General features: G+C 41.1%; 1 protein-coding gene across 8 annotated transcripts in view; it reads left to right on the top strand.

Annotated features, from left to right (window-relative positions):
* Positions 1-4,109, top strand: part of HPCAL1 (hippocalcin like 1) — a 212,288-nt gene extending 208,179 nt beyond the window's left edge. For all 8 annotated transcript variants that reach the window (XM_056813308.1, XM_001371928.5, XM_056813309.1 and 5 more), the window contains one exon: positions 2,914-4,109. In XM_056813308.1, the coding sequence (XP_056669286.1) occupies positions 2,914-3,011 (98 nt within the window). In that variant the 3' untranslated portion in view covers positions 3,012-4,109. The remainder of the gene's footprint in view (positions 1-2,913) is intronic.
* Positions 4,110-17,266: the final 13,157 nt, after the last annotated feature.

Here is a 17,266-nt window from a genome sequence, read left to right as displayed (position 1 = left end):
ATAGCCTGAGGGGAGCAAATGTTGAATCCAGCAGAATTTCCTCCCTTCCCAGATAAATTCTTGGCAAAGGAAATGGGCATTTGTTTAGCCTAGAGATGAGAAGGAGGTAGTGTTTGAGGATGGCTTAATGAGAATAGCATTGACCTTGGTTTCTAATCCCAGATATACTGTTCACTAGTTCTATAACCTTGAATCTCTCTGGCCCTTCATTTTTCCCCATCTGGAAAATGGGAGTGTGGGGACACTCAATGACCCTAGAGGTTGCTGCCAGCTCTGACATTCTAGACTAGTTTGGATATTCTGCTCAGGGGATTTTTACTCTTGAGTATGCCAGTGAAGAAAGGTTCTTGACTTGGAAGAAAAGGAGTTGTACTGAAATCCTGGGTCCTACTTCCTACCTAACTGACCTTGGGCACACAAAGAAGTGAGTAGTAAATAGACCTATCTCTCCTTTGAGACACAAATGAGACACAAAATTTAAAGCACTTTGGAAGTCTTAAAGATCTGCTAGTTTTGCTTCTGCTAAGGGCTTCTTTCAGCTATCAATTCTATGATCTTTTAAGTGTCCCTAGGTGACCAGTCTGGTCCCTGTGCTTTTCAGGGGCAGAATAATAAAGAAGATATTACTCTCAAAAGAGTAGATTTAAGAGGAAGATTTTCCAATGTTACATTACCCAAAGAAGTTAGTCTTTTCCTCTATGATGACAATGATGTGAGTGGTGATGATGATGTTGATGATGACAGTGATGAGGCGGTAATGATTAGCAAGAGGCTAAGAGATCCACATGGAATCAAAGGGACCTGGATTTGAATCTCAGCTCTAATATTTTTCAATTCTGTCACCAGTCTGTTAGTCAAGAAGCACTCATTAAGAGCTATGTGCTGGCCATGAGAGCTAGGTGGATACTTCCTTGCTGTGTGACCCTGTGCAAGTCACTTAACCCTCCATTACCTAGCCCTTACCACCCTTCTACCTTGGAACCAATATACAATATTGATTCTATTTTTTTAAATTTTTTTAAATTTATTTTTATTTTTAATTTCAAACATTGTTCCTTGGTTACAAAAATCATTTTCTTTTCCTCCCTCCCCTTCCCCCACCCCTCCCGCTATGGGAGTTTGACTGGGTATTGCATGTGTTCTTGATCAGAACCTCTTTCCATGTTGTTGGTATTTGTAATAGGATGTTCATTTGGAGTCTATTTCCCTATTCATATCCCCTCGGCCCATGTCATTAAGCAATAATTCTTCTTTAGTGTTTTTATTCCCACAGTGATTCTAAAATGGAATGTAGAGTTAAAAAAAAAAGAGCTATATACCAAGCAATGGGGATACAAAGAAAAGTGTAAAAAGTCGGGCTTCATGGAGTTCACATTCCATTGGAGGAGATAACATGCAAACACATGTGTACATACAAGATAGGGATAGCTACCTAAAGATCTATATATGTATGTATGGATGAAATAGACATATATAATATATTTTTATTTTTTACATTTTATATCTTTATAAAGATATATACAGATGTATGTATATATATATCACTTTATATAGAGAGATCTATAATTATAGATATATAGTCATATCTGTATCGATATAGGTATATAGAAATATAGAGATAAAGGATAAATGTATAGATCTATAGATATATATTTCATACACATAGGTACATATTTATGTATAGCCATATATAGATAGATCTATAGATTTGCTAGGTGGAAGATAATCTCAGAAGGAAGATCCAACATTAAGGAGAGATCAGGAAAGGCTTCTTGAAGAAGATGGGATTTTATCTTGGACTTGAAGGAAACCAGAGAAGCCAGGAAATAAAGATGAGTAGGGAAAGAATTCCAGGTTTGGGGAAAATCCACAGATTTGGGAGATATGGAGTATCTTGTGTGAGGAACAGAAAGAAGACCAGTGTCCCTGCATTTCAGAATCAGTGGGTGGGAGTAAAGTGTAAGAAGACTAGAAAAATAGAAAGGACCAGTGTATGAAAGGCTTTAAAGGCCAAACAGATTTTCCATTTAGTCCTGAAGATGGTGAGAACCACTGGAATATTTTTTTCAACCCTTGCCTTCTGTCTTAGAATCAATGCTACATAATGATTCAAAGGCAGACGAGTGGTAAGGAGTAGGCAATTGGGGTTAAGGGACTTGCCCAGAGTAATACAGCTAGGAAGTGTCTGAGGATAGAGTTGAACCCAAAACCTACCATACCCAGACTTGGATCTCTATCCACTGAGCCATCTAGCTTCCCCTCTAGAACCACTGGAATTTATTAATTGCTTCCCCTTTCTGAACTTTAATTATCCCAAAATATAAAGTGAAGAAGTTAGGATATGTGATCTCGTTAGTGTCTTCTAATTCTTTCATTCTGATTCCATGGCTTAGTGGTGGAAGCCAAGGCAGGGAAATAGGCAACTATTATTCACTATACAAGTTCCAATCAGTGAGAAACCATTTCAGATTATTCCCCATCTAAGTACTGCTTTCTCCAGTTTGAGTTGTTGTATATTTGGGGTTTACACTGTTTTGTTTTATTTTAGTTACTAGTATCTTGAAATTTTGAGAAATAGAGCAAATTCTTACAGTGATTCACAAGGTCCTTTCACATATGCTTTGGTTACCATATTGAACCTTCATACTGTATACAATGGTACTTCATCTTGAAAAAATGAAGAAATGTTTTGAAAATTCTTTTAAATAGAGAGTATCATATTATCTATTTCTGGAAGCCAAAGGATTATTTTTAAAAAGTGAGCTTATCAGTCTTGGGGAGGATAAATGACTTCTTTGAAGCAGGATGTTTGATCAGAGGTTGGTATCCTGTTTTTCTTGTGTTTGATTTCTTTCCTTTTTTCTTTTTTCTTTTCTTTCTTTTTTTGGTTGCTCTTCTTTTGTTCCCCTTCAGGCAAACTGTCCCTGGAAGAATTCATTAAAGGTGCCAAGAGTGATCCTTCCATTGTCCGGTTGTTACAGTGTGACCCAAGCAGTGCAAGTCAGTTCTAACTCCACCCACATCTGGACAGTTGCAAAGAACCACTGGCTTGTCGTTCCAGCTTTGCTTACAGAAATGGATGCCTTCTCAAACCATTCCTCGGCTGTTCTCGGATAAGGTCCCTTGGTTCGGTGGTTTCCCTCCATGCAGCAGCATGGCCAGTCACAACTCTCCATCATCCACGCCAGGACCAAAGTCCTTTGGCCATCCAAATTTATTTTTTGTTTTTTCCTTCTGTTATCCTGATTCCTTTACAGAGCCCTAGTATCACTTAGAGATATGTTCCATGAAGACAGCAAGGGGGCTTAGGCCCTGGGGGCGGGGGGTATCTCCCTTTGCTTAGGGAAGGAATCTGTATGAATATACCCTAATAACTACGAGAAGAGCCGAGATAGAACTTTATAAAATAGAGCCAAGGTTAGCTAATTTATTTTGCTTTGAAAATGACTATTTGAAGAGTTGGGAGCTAAAAGCAGACAGAATGAACCCTTTCCTGTGCATGATTTTATTCTTTTTCTTTTTTGTTGGGGAAAAAAATGGCTTGTACTTATCCGATGATGGTCTTCACTTTCTTTTAACATATAAATTATATATATATATATATGGTAAAGTACAATTTCATGATAAGATCACCTATTTAATGCATCTGATAGCTTTTCCAGCTTTCTTTCCCTTAGTGGCCTGTGATTAACCCAATGCTGATTGTTTTGTGGTATTTATGCATCCTCAACTTGCCGTCTTTCAGAAGAAATGCATGTTTAGCCGTTACTGTGGATATTCCACTGTCTAATACCTGAATGCACATATTTTGTTCAAGGTTCATTTTTACTGTTGGTTGGTCCAGCGTGTCCTGTATTAAAATCATGAAATAAAAGGAATGATCTGCAGCTTGCATTTGTCCATCAAAGTTGCCCTGGGGCATGTGGCATCCAGTTGTCACCCTCCCGTGAGGGGCAGTTACTCTACTCACCTGTTGTTTATAAACATTGCTCTTCCCTTGTCCCTTGCACTGTCACTGTGTTGATCAATCTTATGCATTCCAGTGTTATTTAATATCTGCCTAATGCCAAGAGATATTAATTGAAATAAAACAATGACTTTTCTTGTCAGCTCTTTCTCTGTCCAGTTTTAATCAGCACAGCAGTCAAGGAGGCAAACTGCTTAGCAGGACCCAGGGCTGATGTGAACAGGGATAATGCAGGCATGAAAGCCCCCGCGTGGAGCCTATTTGGCACCTAGAGGTGATCCTGCCTTCTTGAAGGCTATACTCTCAGAGTCCTAAGCAGGAGAGTAAATTCAAGTCCATGCCCGGTGATAGATGATGTGTTTGGTACTCCAAAGCCAATCTACCAACTAAGTTTAGAAAGACTCATCACCAGGGCGATTGCACGGTGATACATTGTTTTTAGCCAAGTAATTCTCTAAGATTGCATCTGCACAGAGAGTAGCAATACTAATAAATTTTCAGATCCTTAAAGGATTCCAAGTGATTTTTTCCTGAGCATTGGAATGCCCACCCCAAAGGCTTTAGAAATTATGTGCCCCTTGGAGATCTTGGCTATCTATCATTAGCCATGTTCTAAGGAGGAAAAATACTCAACCTTTTACTGAGTTGTATGTTTTGCTTCTAAAATGTCAGGCAGCAGACTGAAATTCAGTAGAATGAAACTCAATAGAATTTCACACAAATGAAATTCAATCCAGGTTAATTTGTTGGCAACTGAATGAAATAATTAAATGAATGAATGAATGTAGAGATTCACTCAATAGTGACCAAGAGGGAAAGACCGAAGAAAAGTATATAGCCTAAATAAGATATGGGATGCTATAAATGGGGTAAAAACAAACCCTCAGGTTCCTAGGGAATTTTATGTGACATGTAGAACACTGTTTGGCTTAGCCAAATATGCTTAGGCCCCAATGACACTTGGCTCCCTCTTGCCATCTGTAGCCTGAAGGGTGTCGAGGAACAACAGTGTTGATGCTCTGGGTATCCCTTGAGTGGCTCAGAGAAACCCCTACTTGGCCAAGTGCCTAAAGGTAAGTGTCAGCTTCACAGCAGATGGGAAACAAGACGGGAGAAACGGAATTTCAGGGCTAGAAATGCCCTTTGAGGATATCTCCTGCCTAATGCAAGAATCGCCTTCACAACCTCCCCAACAGACCCTCTAACCTAGGGCTTCTTAACCTGGGTCTGTGAACTTGTTTCTTAGATATTTTGACAACTGTTATTCCAGCCTCATTGATTTCCTTTGCAATCCTGAATGTTCTAATGATTCATTTAAAATACAATATTTTGAATAGGGGTCTATGGGCTTTGCCAGATTGCCAAAGAGGGACAATAACACAAAAGGGGTGAAGAAGCCCTTATCTAGCCTCTCACTGAAGAATTCCAATAGTAGGAGGCCTTCCCTACTTCACTGTTGGTTCAAATCCAAGACTCATCAGCTATGTGACCTTGAACATAGCACTTTCCCTCCCTGGCCCTTGGTTTTCATCTGCCAGATGAGAAGACCAAACTGATCCCTACAATTTTTTCTAACCATTAAACCATGAACTTTCTCAGTTCCTTCAACTAATCCTAAACTAGGGATCTGGGGAATTAGGAATAGTCTCTAATCCTCGAAATTGTCTGGTCTCTGTTCACTTTGGAGATCTCAAAAACAGATAAAATCATTTCAATCCAAAAATGAGAGGAACAATGGAAGTCAAATTAGAGAGTGGCTGACATACAGGGGCAGCTAGGCAACTCAATAGGTAGAGTGCCAAGCCTGGAGTTCAAATCTGACTTCAGACATTAATTATCTGGGGGACCATGGGCAAGTCAAGTCACTTCACCCTGTTGCCTTAATTTTTCTGATTTTTAACATGAACTGGAGAAAGAAATGACAAGGCACTCTAGTGTCTGCTAAGAAAACTCCAAATGGGGCCACAAAGAGTTGAACATGATTGAAACAACAACAGAAACATTACAGACCTCATCCCCAAGATGAGCTTGTTTGTTCCTCAAAAAAAGGAAAGTTTGCCAGTTCCCCCAAAAGACAGTCCAGGTGTCCCAGTGACTCCTCCTTCAGTAGAATCTGTACTGAAATATAATCTATCTTGGACTGACTCAGTCTTATTATTTCTCTTTATTTTCTGACTCAGTTCCTACCCCTTTTCTTCTCTTCCCCTATTTCTCATCTTCCTTTCTCTTCTGTAATTAGTGGGATCATAGGATACAGAATTATAAAAGACTTTACATCTCCAACCCCTCATTTTTACAGAGAAGGAAACATAAGACTCACAGAGGGGATAGGGATACTGCCCAAGTTTACATAGGTGGTAGGTAAGTAGCAAAACTGGAATTCACACCCAGTCCCTCTGACTCCAAACCCAATAACCTTTCTGTTATCTGATGTTAAGGAACTAAGATCTTTGAGAATTGCTGGTTCTTCTCAGGGAAAAACTCGCTCTAAAATAAAGAGAGAATAAGAGAGCTGGGGTGAAATCTGCAAGCATTCTTGACTTTGAACTCTTGTTCTAATGGATTTTCCAAGGTAGGAACAGGAGGAGGAAAGAAGGGTTTCCCTCCATATCTGTTTCTAGAACTCCAGCCCCTTCTCTTTCCCACCTTGTTCCTAGCTACCCAGACAGTCTAGGACAATCTAGACAGTGAAGCATTAAGAACTAGGGTGGAAAATGCCAAAATATGGACTTCATATCGCTAGTATGGTGAAGCAGATAACCCTCTGTGCAGAATTCCTGGTCCTAGACATGAGGGACAGAAGAAGTAGAGAACCGAAGGAGCTGGCATCACCGGACAACAAGGTTGAACTTCATGCAATGCTTTAGGTCATTTAGAATGAGAAGATCTGAGTCTGTAGTAAGGAAGCCTTGAGTTCAAATCTTGCCTCAACTAGCTGTGTGACCATAGGCAAGTCATCTAACCTCCATTTACCCCAATTTCCTGATCTATAAAACAGAAATGAAAATAGTACCTACTTTCTAGGACTGTTGTGAGGACCAAGTGAGATAATGATTGCAAAGCACTTAGCATAGTGCCTGGCACTAGTAAGTGCTAAATAAATATATCATATATATATGTTTGTATCCTCCATTTTTAGCACAGTTCCTGGCACATAGTAGCTTCTTAATAAATGTTTGTTGAGTGAATAATTGATCACAGGTGACATTGTGAGGTAATGGAAAGAGTGCTTAGCTTAGAACCTGATCTGGGTTTAGCATTCAGTTCTGTTACTTGCTAACTATAGCAAAGTCTCTAGACCTCAATTTCCTCATCTCTAAAATGGGGTCATAGTGTACCCACTGGCCCACCTCATAGGGTTGTTGTGAGAAATAAATAGAAGGTATGAATAAATGAATGAAATTTATTAAGGATTTATTATGTGCCAGGCTTTGTGCCAAGTGATGGGGTAGATGAACAAAAGCAAGCATGATAGTTACTGCCCTGTAAGACGGGACCATCATCCACAGAGGGGTGGGGTGGCTAAGAAGGAGTGTTTTGGATAGTTAAGTGAGAAGGAATAGGGATTAGAATTGTAGGGCAAATGATTGTGATGTCCTTTCTGGGAATGGCCATGTCGATTTGATTACTGTTCTCATTGGTAGATTTCTCTCTCTGCCTCTGTCTCTGTCTCTGTCTCTCTGTATGTCTCTGTCTCTGTCTCTCTGTGTCTTTGTCTCTGTCTCTCTGTGTCTTTGTCTCTGTCTCTCTGTCTCTCTCTGTGTCTCTGTCTCTGTCTCTTTTTATCCCTCTGTCTATCTGTCTCTCTCTCTGTCTCACTCTGTCTCTGTCTCTGTCTCTCTCTGTCTCTGCCTCTCTGTATGTCTGTCTCTGTCTCTCTCTGTGTCTTTGTCTCTGTCTCTCTGTCTCTCTCTGTCTTTCTCTGTGTCTCTCTCTCTGTCTCTTTTTATCTGTCTGTCTCTGTCTCTGTCTCTCTCTGTCGCTCTCCCCCCTTATCTCATTTACCTTCCATCTTAGAATCAATACTGTATATTGGTTCTGAGGTAGAAGCACAGCAAGGACTAGGCAATGAGAATAAAGGGACATAGAGGGGCTGTGGTGGTCTTGTGTCCCACCCTGGGGCTTTTAATGAGTGACCCCCATTTTACGGAGAGGAGCAGCGCTGGGGTATGCAACAAGACCTTTTCCTCCCAACCTCCTCTTCCTTCTCTTCTGGCCTCTCATTCTTTTCTCCCATAAGGAAGCAGAGCAGAACAGGCCAGGGCGGGCTCCTCGCTCCAGCCAGCCCACTCCCAAGCTTGCATTGTGACCCTGAAATGCCCCATCTGTCCCTCCAGAGCAAACACAATGGAGTGCTTTCAGAGCCCACTGTCAGTGATCCCTCCGTCAGTCAGCAGGTTCTTCAAGGCAGCGTTTGGTTTCTAGGAGAAGAGAAATCTGTCTGAGAAGTCTTATTGGGGTGTTTTCCAGTAATGCTACCCAGAGGAGAGGATAGTTTTCTCTCCATCTCCCTGTCAGGGTGGCTGCCATCTGGGAGCCAGACAACTGATCAAATGGCATGTGATGGGAGGTGTCTGATAAGGTCCCCCGTCCTGCTCTCTCTGTGCCATGTCTGCTTGAGAGTGAGGAGAAAAAGCAAACCCTTTATAGGAGCTTGGCACCTGTGAATCTTTGGTAAGTTTGGTTGTTATTCCTTTATTTTATTTAGCTTATTTATTTTATTCTCTTTATTTTGTCGTTTATTTATTTAATTCCTGTCTTAGCAACACATCTGGGCAAGAGCTAAGCAAATGGAATTAAATGACTAGCCCAGGGTCACACAGCTAGGAAGTATTCCAGGCTAAATTTGAACCCAAGTCCTTCCAACTCCAGGCCTAATACTCTATCCACTGTGCCACCTAACTGCCCGATTCCATTATTTTGGTTTATTTTTTAAAAACCCACTCTTACCTTCTCTATACTAAATATCAGGTGATCATAGTATGCTATCTAGCATACTATGATCACCCTGTTCCTTTATTTTAAAGGAAAAGGAATGGGAGCAGCTAGGTAATTCAGTTGAGGGTTGAGGGCCAAGCCTTAGAGAAGGAAGTTAAAATCTGACCTCAGACATTTGCTAGCTGTGTGACCCTGGACAAGTCACTTAACTCTCATTGCCTCATCCTTACTGCTCTTCTACCTCAGAACCAATACACAGTATTGATTCTAAGATGGAAGGTAAAGGAGATGGAGGTGGCAAGAGAGAGAGAGAGAGAGAGAGAGAGAGAGAGAGAGAGAGAGAGAGAGAGAGAGAGAGAGAGAGAGAGAGAGAGAGAGAGAGAGAGAGAGAAAAGAAAAAGAAAGAAAGAAAGAAAGAAAGAAAGAAAGAAAGAAAGAAAGAAAGAAAGAAAGAGAGAGAGAGAAAGAAAGAAAGAAAGAAAGAAAGAAAGAAAGAAAGAAAGAAAGAAAGAAAGAAAGAAAGAAAGAAAGAAAGAAAGAGAGAGAGAGAGAGAGAAAGAAGAAAGAAAGAAAGAAAGAAAGAAAGAAAGAAAGAAAGAAAAGAAAGAAAGAAAGAAAGAAAGAAAGAAAGAAAGAAAGGAAGGAAGGAAGGAAGGAAGGAAGGAAGGAAGGAAGGAAGGAAGGAAGGAAGGAAGGAAGAAAAACAAGGCAGGGCAAGCTCCTAATATCTGAATTAATGATGCATTAATTATAATAACTAACATTTATATGGTACTTTAAGGATTTTTTTATTTTTATCCTCATTTTACAGATGAATAAATGGAGGCAGACAGAGGTCAAGTGACTTGCCCAGGGTCACATATCTAGTAAGTGTCTGATGCAAAATTTGAACATGGGTTTTCCTGATTTCAGGTCCAGTGCTTTTTATCTACTGGACCACCTAGATGACTTAATATACACTGATGCATCATTGCTACAAACATCTCTAGATCCTCATAGCAGCTCTGTGTGTCAGGTGGCACCAGACTTGCAATCTCTCATTTTACAAAGAAAGAAACTGAGGCTAGTAAAATGAGTTGCCCAGGGTCACATAGGTTGAATTGAACTAGAAACATGGGCACAGAACAGGAAAGCCAAAAGGGATCTTTAGCTCATTTGGTTCAACATCCACATTTTACAAAAAGTAACTGTTCCCAGGTCCTACCAGTCACAGAGCTAAGATTCAAGCCCAGCTGCTCTGACTCCAAATTTCAGACCTTTGCCACTACTCCACATTGCCCTTCTTTAAGCAGAAGGGAGCCATATCATTCCTAAGGGAAACTGGAGCCTGAAGAGTCTTCTCCAAATCTTCTAGTTTGTCTCTTTTCCCATGCACCAAGTAGGTTTGCCTCTACTCTTTTCCCAGCAGGCATGCTCTTAGAGGATGTCCAGAGAAGATAAACTTCATGTTGCCAGCAAAAACAAGAATCCTAAGAGATCATTGTATAGCCCAACTTCCGCAGGCAAGAAAATGGAGAACTGGGAAAAGGAAGTCACTTGTCCAAAGTCACATAGCAAGATAGTGGTACATGGTACTCCACTTACTTAGGGGTCCAGGAATGAGCACCAGGACCTGCTCTCCTCTTCCACTCTCTAAATATACTCTATGAGATGTGAACTGGACCTGCAAACGCATGCCTTTAATTTAAAAAGTGCCCCCAGAGGGCCGTCTGTTAAAAGGAAACAAGATGATAAGTAGACAATTGGAAACATGACTTGATGGTGAGATTCTTCAACATTAAGTCAGTACTGTAATGCATTCATGATATAACTGATTTAGAGGTGCCCTCTTACAATGCAAATCATATCCCATCCCCGTCTGTCCATCCAGTGAAGCTACTGTCCATGCTTTCCCATAATTTTGCAATAAGGGGGTCCCCTCGATTTGGAGGGCATGGTAGGAAGAAGGGATCTTCCTTGAGTTTTCTTGCCAATGAAGCACATGGGCTGTCCCTGACCCATTGCCACATGGCCATGTCATCTTCCTATTTGGTCATGTTTCTTTGGTGATCTTCATTGCACCAATTTCCTGTATAATTCTTTTTATCTGCTCAGATCTGCCAGGCACCGCCCCATTGCCCTATGAGCGACACTTCACTTCATTTCTATAGAGACAGTACTGTTCCATGATTCTCCGTTAAACAACCTCACTGGGGGAATGCTGTATTAAACAGATGGGAACTTTGTTGAGGGAGAAGCTTGGGGTCATTAAAAGAATCTGGCAAGTTTCCCAAAGGCAATCTAGCCCATTCTCCTCCTGTTCAGTTCAGGGACCAATTCACTGGCTATTTGCAGTGACTAAGATAACATGTCTTCAAGGACTTCCTGTTTCTTTCTCTCTCCTTTTTTTAAAACCTTTATTTTCTTTCTTAGTAACAACACTTTTAAGAGAGAAAGGCTTAGGGTTAGGTAAATGGGGCTAAGTGACTTGCCCAGGGTCACACAATTAGGAAGTGTCTGTAGTGATAGATCTAGTTGTTGTTTATTAATACTTACCTTCTTTCTTAAAACAGATACTAAGTATTGGTTTTAAAAGAGCAGTAAGGACTAGTCACTTAGGGTTAAGTGACTTGCCCAGAGTAACACAGCTAGGAAGTGTTTGAAGGCACATTTGAATCCAAAACCTCCTGACTCCAGCCCTGGTGCTCCATCTACCATGCCACCTAACTGCCCTAGGACATCCTGTTTCTAACTCAGAGAAAAAGCTCCTGATTGCTATACCTTCAATCATTGTTTTTAGTTCAGACCTGTGATTTTATTGGTGTGGAGCAACTTCTGATACAGAATGTCAACTCATCCGTAAGAGTTTCACTTAACTCAAAAGCTAAAGTGGCTAGTCCAGGGTCAAACAGACAAAAATGTGACAAAAGCAGAGCTCAAATCCAGAACTTCCTGACTCAGAGGCTAACTTGTTTATCCACTACACCATCCTGCCTGTCTAGCAGGATTTATATAATCAAAGAATTTCAGAGTTGGAAGTCCAGAATCACAGAATTCTGGGGTTTGAAGGGACATCGGTGGTCATCTTCTCAAATCTTCTCCACAACAGATCCAGCAAGTGTCCATCCAGCCTTTGCTTCCAGATTTCCAGTGAGGAGAATTCACCACCTCCTAAGGAAAGCCATTTTTGTATCTCTATATTTGTTAAGAAGTTCTTCCCTACACAACTTTGTTCCTCTCAATAGAGGTTCTTATTTCCAACTTTATTGAGAAAATAGAAAGGATTCATTCTAAGATCCTCTTTAAGGAATCTTCAAGATTCCTCAAAAAACCCTTTATATAATCTTTTATTCCCTCCTTCAGCTAGAAGTCTCTGAGAAAGAGGTGACAAAGCCAAGCCCCTTTTCTCTTGACTCCATCTCCCCCGTCTTTTCTGGAAGGTTACTCCCTCAGTTATTCCCTCTTTCTCTTTTATCTCTTCTTTTAAAACTGTCTCCTTTACTACCTACAAACATATCCAGGTCTCCCAGTTCTTAAAAAAAATCATTTGACCTTGACATCCCATCCAAAAGGGTTGTGTATATACTTAATGGCCTCCATTAACTTCTCAAACTCTGACATTTGGTTTCCAGTCCTATTACTGTATTGAAACTGTTCTCTTCAAAGTTACCACTAATCTCTTAACTGCTATATCGAAGGTTTCTCCTGAGCTCTTATCTTTTCATTTTCTTCAGCTTTTAACACTGTGGACCAACTTAGAGATTTTCTTCTCCCTTGGCTGCTGTGACACTTTCTTGGTTCCCCTCTTCTCTGCCCAACCACTTTTCTTTATTCTCCTTTGCTTAATCATCATCCATCACCTGGCTACTAAAACCTAAGACCTTGTCCTGGGTCCTCCTATGCACACTCTCTCCCTTAATGACAGAAGCTGATCTGATCAGCTTCCATGGACTCCACTGTCACCTCTATGCAAATGATCCCCACTGTTATACATATCTACATATCTAAACCTATTTTCACTCCTGAACTCTAGATCAACTATTACCATTAATAAGCAAATTAATTAATAAGCACATGAAAAAGTGCTCTAAATCTCTTCTAATCAGAGAGATGCAAATCAAAACAACTCTGAGGTATCACTTCACACCTAGCAGATTGGCTAACATGACAGCAAAGATAAGTAATGAATGCTGGAGGGGATGTGGCAAAGTAGGGACAGTAATTCATTGCTGGTGGAGTTGTGAATTGATCCAACCATTCTGGAGGGCAATTTGGAACTATGCCCAAAGGGCAATAAAGGACTGTCTGCCCTTTGATCCAGCTATAGCACTGCTGGGTTTGTCCCCCAAAGAGATAATAAGGAAAAAGACTTGTACAAGAATATTCCTAGCTGCGCTCTTTGTGGTGGCAGAAAATTGGAAAATGAGAGGATGCCCTTCAATTGAGGAATGGCTGAACAAATTGTGGTATATGTTGGTGATGGAATACTATTGTGCTAAAAGGAACAATAAAGTGGAGGAATTCCATGGAGACTGGAACAACCTCCAAGAAGTGATGCAGAGCGAGAGGAGCAGAACCAGGAGAACATTGTACACAGAGACTGATACACAGTGGTATAATTGAATGTAATGGACTTCTCCATTAGTGACAATGCAGTGATCCTGAACAACTCTGAGGGATCTATGAAAAAAAACACTACCCACATTCAGAGGAAAAAATGTGGGAGCAGAAACACAGAAGAAAAACAACTGCTTGATCACATGGGTCAAGGGGGAGATGGTTGGGGATGTTGACTCTGAATGAACATCCTAGTGAAAACATCAACAACATGGAAATGGGTTCTGATCAAGGACACATGTAATACCCAGTGGAATTGTGCATTGGCTACAGGAAGAGTGGGGGGAGGGAAATTAATTGCCATTAATACCAAATGCCTGCTGGGCATCTCTGCCTAAATGGTCCATCAGTGGCACCAACTCAACATCCATCCTTCAAACTTCTCTATTTCTGGACACAACCTTCCTCTTTGGCATCCATGTGCCTATGTATTCCTTCACTAGAATTTAGGGTCCTTGAGGGCAGGGACTATTTTCTTGTATGTACCTAGTATAGTGCCCTGTATTTAGAATGTCCTTAAAAATATTTGTGGCATTTGCTCACCATGTCACCCCCATCTGCATCTCCTTCCTCAGTTTCCTGATAACTATTTTCATCAGTTCTTTCAAATCTGGAAACCATTCTTCTTAGCTAAGAAAACAAACTAAGAAAAGCCAAGGAAAGCCCAGTTAACTTCAGAGGAAACATTGCTTCCACTAGAAGAAAGGAGACCAAGCATTGTGCCAGTTTATAATGATCCTTAATTTCCTGGAGTATCCTGTTTTCCTGCCACCATTCCCAATTGTCTGTTGACAGTGGAACTGAAATATGGTCTCTTTCATGACCAACTCTACCTGAAGGTGAGCTTCACTTCCTCTGAAATCCTTTCTATCTGCCTTATTTCACTTTCTACAAGAGAGTTTCCATACTGGCAATTGTATTCTGTGCCTTGATAAAAACTTTCCAAACAAATGATGGTGACAAGAATATTCTGAGTCCAGATCTTCTAGCTCCAAAGAGATCTGCCACGACTGTTAGGGCCCTGCCTCAGACACCATCCATCAAATCTTGGAATGTATTGACTTCGTTCTTAGGCCATTCTCTGTGATTTCTCATCATAACGTGTTTACCCATATGGCATTCAATGATCTCTGATAGCCTCTCCTTCATCAGTAGATGTCAGGGGTTGCATGAACATGAATGTGGGGGAAAATGTGTGTGTGTGTGTGTGTGTGTGTATACATACACATTTTTACTCTGAAGTTTCAAATGTTCTTTAATTGCGAACATGGACAACAAAACATTCTTCTGAAGAATCTATACTTGGCCAGAATTCCAGAGATTCGTAATAAAAAAAAATGTTTAAAAACTTCTGTTTTAGGGAAAGTTGTGTTCATTCTAAGTGGTGAAAGTTGTGTTCAATCTGAGAAAATCAATTTTCTCTTTTCCCTCCGGCCCCTAATTTTTTTTTTTAATCCTTATTTCTGTCTTAGGATCAATATGATAATGTTGGTTCCAAGGCAGAAGAGTGGTAATGGCTGGCCAATGAGGATTTTAAATGATTCACCCAGTCACACAGCTAGAAAGTGTCTGAGACCAGATTTAAACCCAGTTTGGTTCTCTACTACTGAGCCACCCAGCTGCCCCTCTGCCCTGCAGTCATGAGTAGATATTGTAAGAGGAGAGGCAGAAGCCAGAGGGAACAGAATTGAAAAGTCAAGAGGGGGGTTTCAGCTAAAATAGTCTGTTCATAGAGAATCCCCCTTTGCCCAGAAAGATGAAAGGCTGTGTTGACTGGATTAAGGTAGCTTGGCAGCTGTTTGGAGTGTAAGTGTTTGCATTCATTGTTCTTATGAACTGGATGGAGATCCTTAAGAAGCCTTTCTGTTCATCTTTTTTGTCCCATCTCCCTGTTTTCTCCCTAAAATAACTCTCTCTCTCTCTCTCTCTCTCTCTCTCTCTCTCTCTCTCTCTCTCTCTCTCTCTCTCTCTCTCTCTCTCTCTCTCTCTCTCTCTGCCTTTCTCTCTCTGTCTCTGTCTTTCTCTCTGTCTCTATCTGTCTGTCTCTCTTTCTCTCTTTCTCTCTCTTCCCCTCCCTCTTCTCTCTTCATTCACTCACAAATTGAACTGGCCAGCAAAAGATGGCGCATAATCTTGTGCTCCCTACTGCCCTCTGGTGCCCAGTCCTCACATGCGCCTCCTGTGAACAAGCTGTGGCTCATCTTGCAGCCTCACATTTCTGCCTTTGGAATTACAGGACACCATCCTGTTAAGTCATTTGCTCCCACCCTGTGGCATAGGCAGGACAAGGATCATTAACCACGTTTTATAGCCAGAGGAAACAGTTTCAGAGAGGCAAAGAGATTTTATAGATGAGGAAACACACTGAGCTCAAGTGACAGAATTTGACCTCAGGGCCAGTGAATCCATTCAACAATCTTTTCCCATCCTCAAGATGCCTCCTACTTTGCTGTTGGTTGGTTGCCTTAATGGTAACAATGTTAATCCTAGGGATAGCTAGGTGGTTCAGTGAATTGAGGGCCAGACCCTGGGTTCAAACCTAGCCTCAGATACTTCCTAACTGTGTGACCCTGGGACAATCACCTAACCCCACTGCCTAGCCTTTCGTGCTCTTCTGCCTTGGCACCAATGTACAATGTTGATTCTATGATGGAAGGAAAGGGTTTTAAAGAATAACAATAATCCTTCATTTTCTATTGTGCCTTAAAATTTACCAAGTCCTTTACCATTTATTACCTCATTTGGGGTTCAAAATAGACTTCATGAGATAAATGGTACAAATATTAATACTTTACAGGGAAGGAAATCTAGATCCAGAGAGAGGAAGAGTCTTTGCCAAAGGCTACACAACAAAGAAGCAAAGATGCTGGTATTCTATCTCTTTTCACTACATTCAGGTAGTTTGATCACCATTTTGAGGAGTGTCAGACATATATCAGAGAGAGAGAGATAGACAAAGAGACAGAGACAGAGACAGCCCTGTCTCCCGGTTCTCCTTTTTTCATCAGGCATCAGCCACAGCAGCATCTGGAGCTAGATTTAACCTTGCATCCTAGGTTTCCAAGCAGTAGGTGGTATATGGAGAGCCCTGTTTCTCTCCTGCTATCTTCCTTCTCCATTTCTCTGCAGTGGCTTTAGAGTTGGAGTACCTTAACATTCTCAAGGCTAGATAATCCAGAAAGCAATAAATCAGGCACTAGACTAGATGCGTGTCCAGTACACGTTGTGTATCCATGTTCACCTGGATTATTTAACAAGTGACAACTGCTGCACACCCTGACCAGATCCTTTCTGCCTCGCATAGTTGTTTTTTCCTGATCAGAGATGCTTTATTTTATTTTATTTTATTTTATTTTATTTTATCACTGTTCAAAACCTATTTCCACTCGCATCGTTTTTTGAGAAAAAGCTTTTGTAATCCCTAAGTGCTGTAGAAGTAGGAGCTGCTGCTGTCATCACCTCTAGTCTCTTTGGACTCTGAGGATCCTGGGACTGGACATTTTCAGTCTCCGAATCACTCATTACTGTGAGGTGGTCCTGCCATCTAGTGGTCAGTGGCAGTGCTGCTGATTTCATGAGGCAAGTGAGAAGGGGACCTCCACAAGGTCCACTGGGGAACTGGAGAGCAGCCCCTTGTCGTCATCATATTAGTATTTTTATAAAAACCCTTCCCCTCCTTCTGAGAATCAATACTGTGCATGGGTTCCAAGGCAGAAGAGTGGTAAGGGCTGGGCTATGGGGGTTAAGTGACTTGCTCAGGGTCAC

The sequence above is a fragment of the Monodelphis domestica genome, chromosome 1 (assembly GCF_027887165.1).
Source record: "Monodelphis domestica isolate mMonDom1 chromosome 1, mMonDom1.pri, whole genome shotgun sequence".
NCBI classification, from domain to species: Eukaryota; Metazoa; Chordata; class Mammalia; order Didelphimorphia; family Didelphidae; genus Monodelphis; species Monodelphis domestica.
Note: the sequence above shows the minus strand (reverse complement) of the source record. Positions and strands in the feature narration are given on the sequence as shown.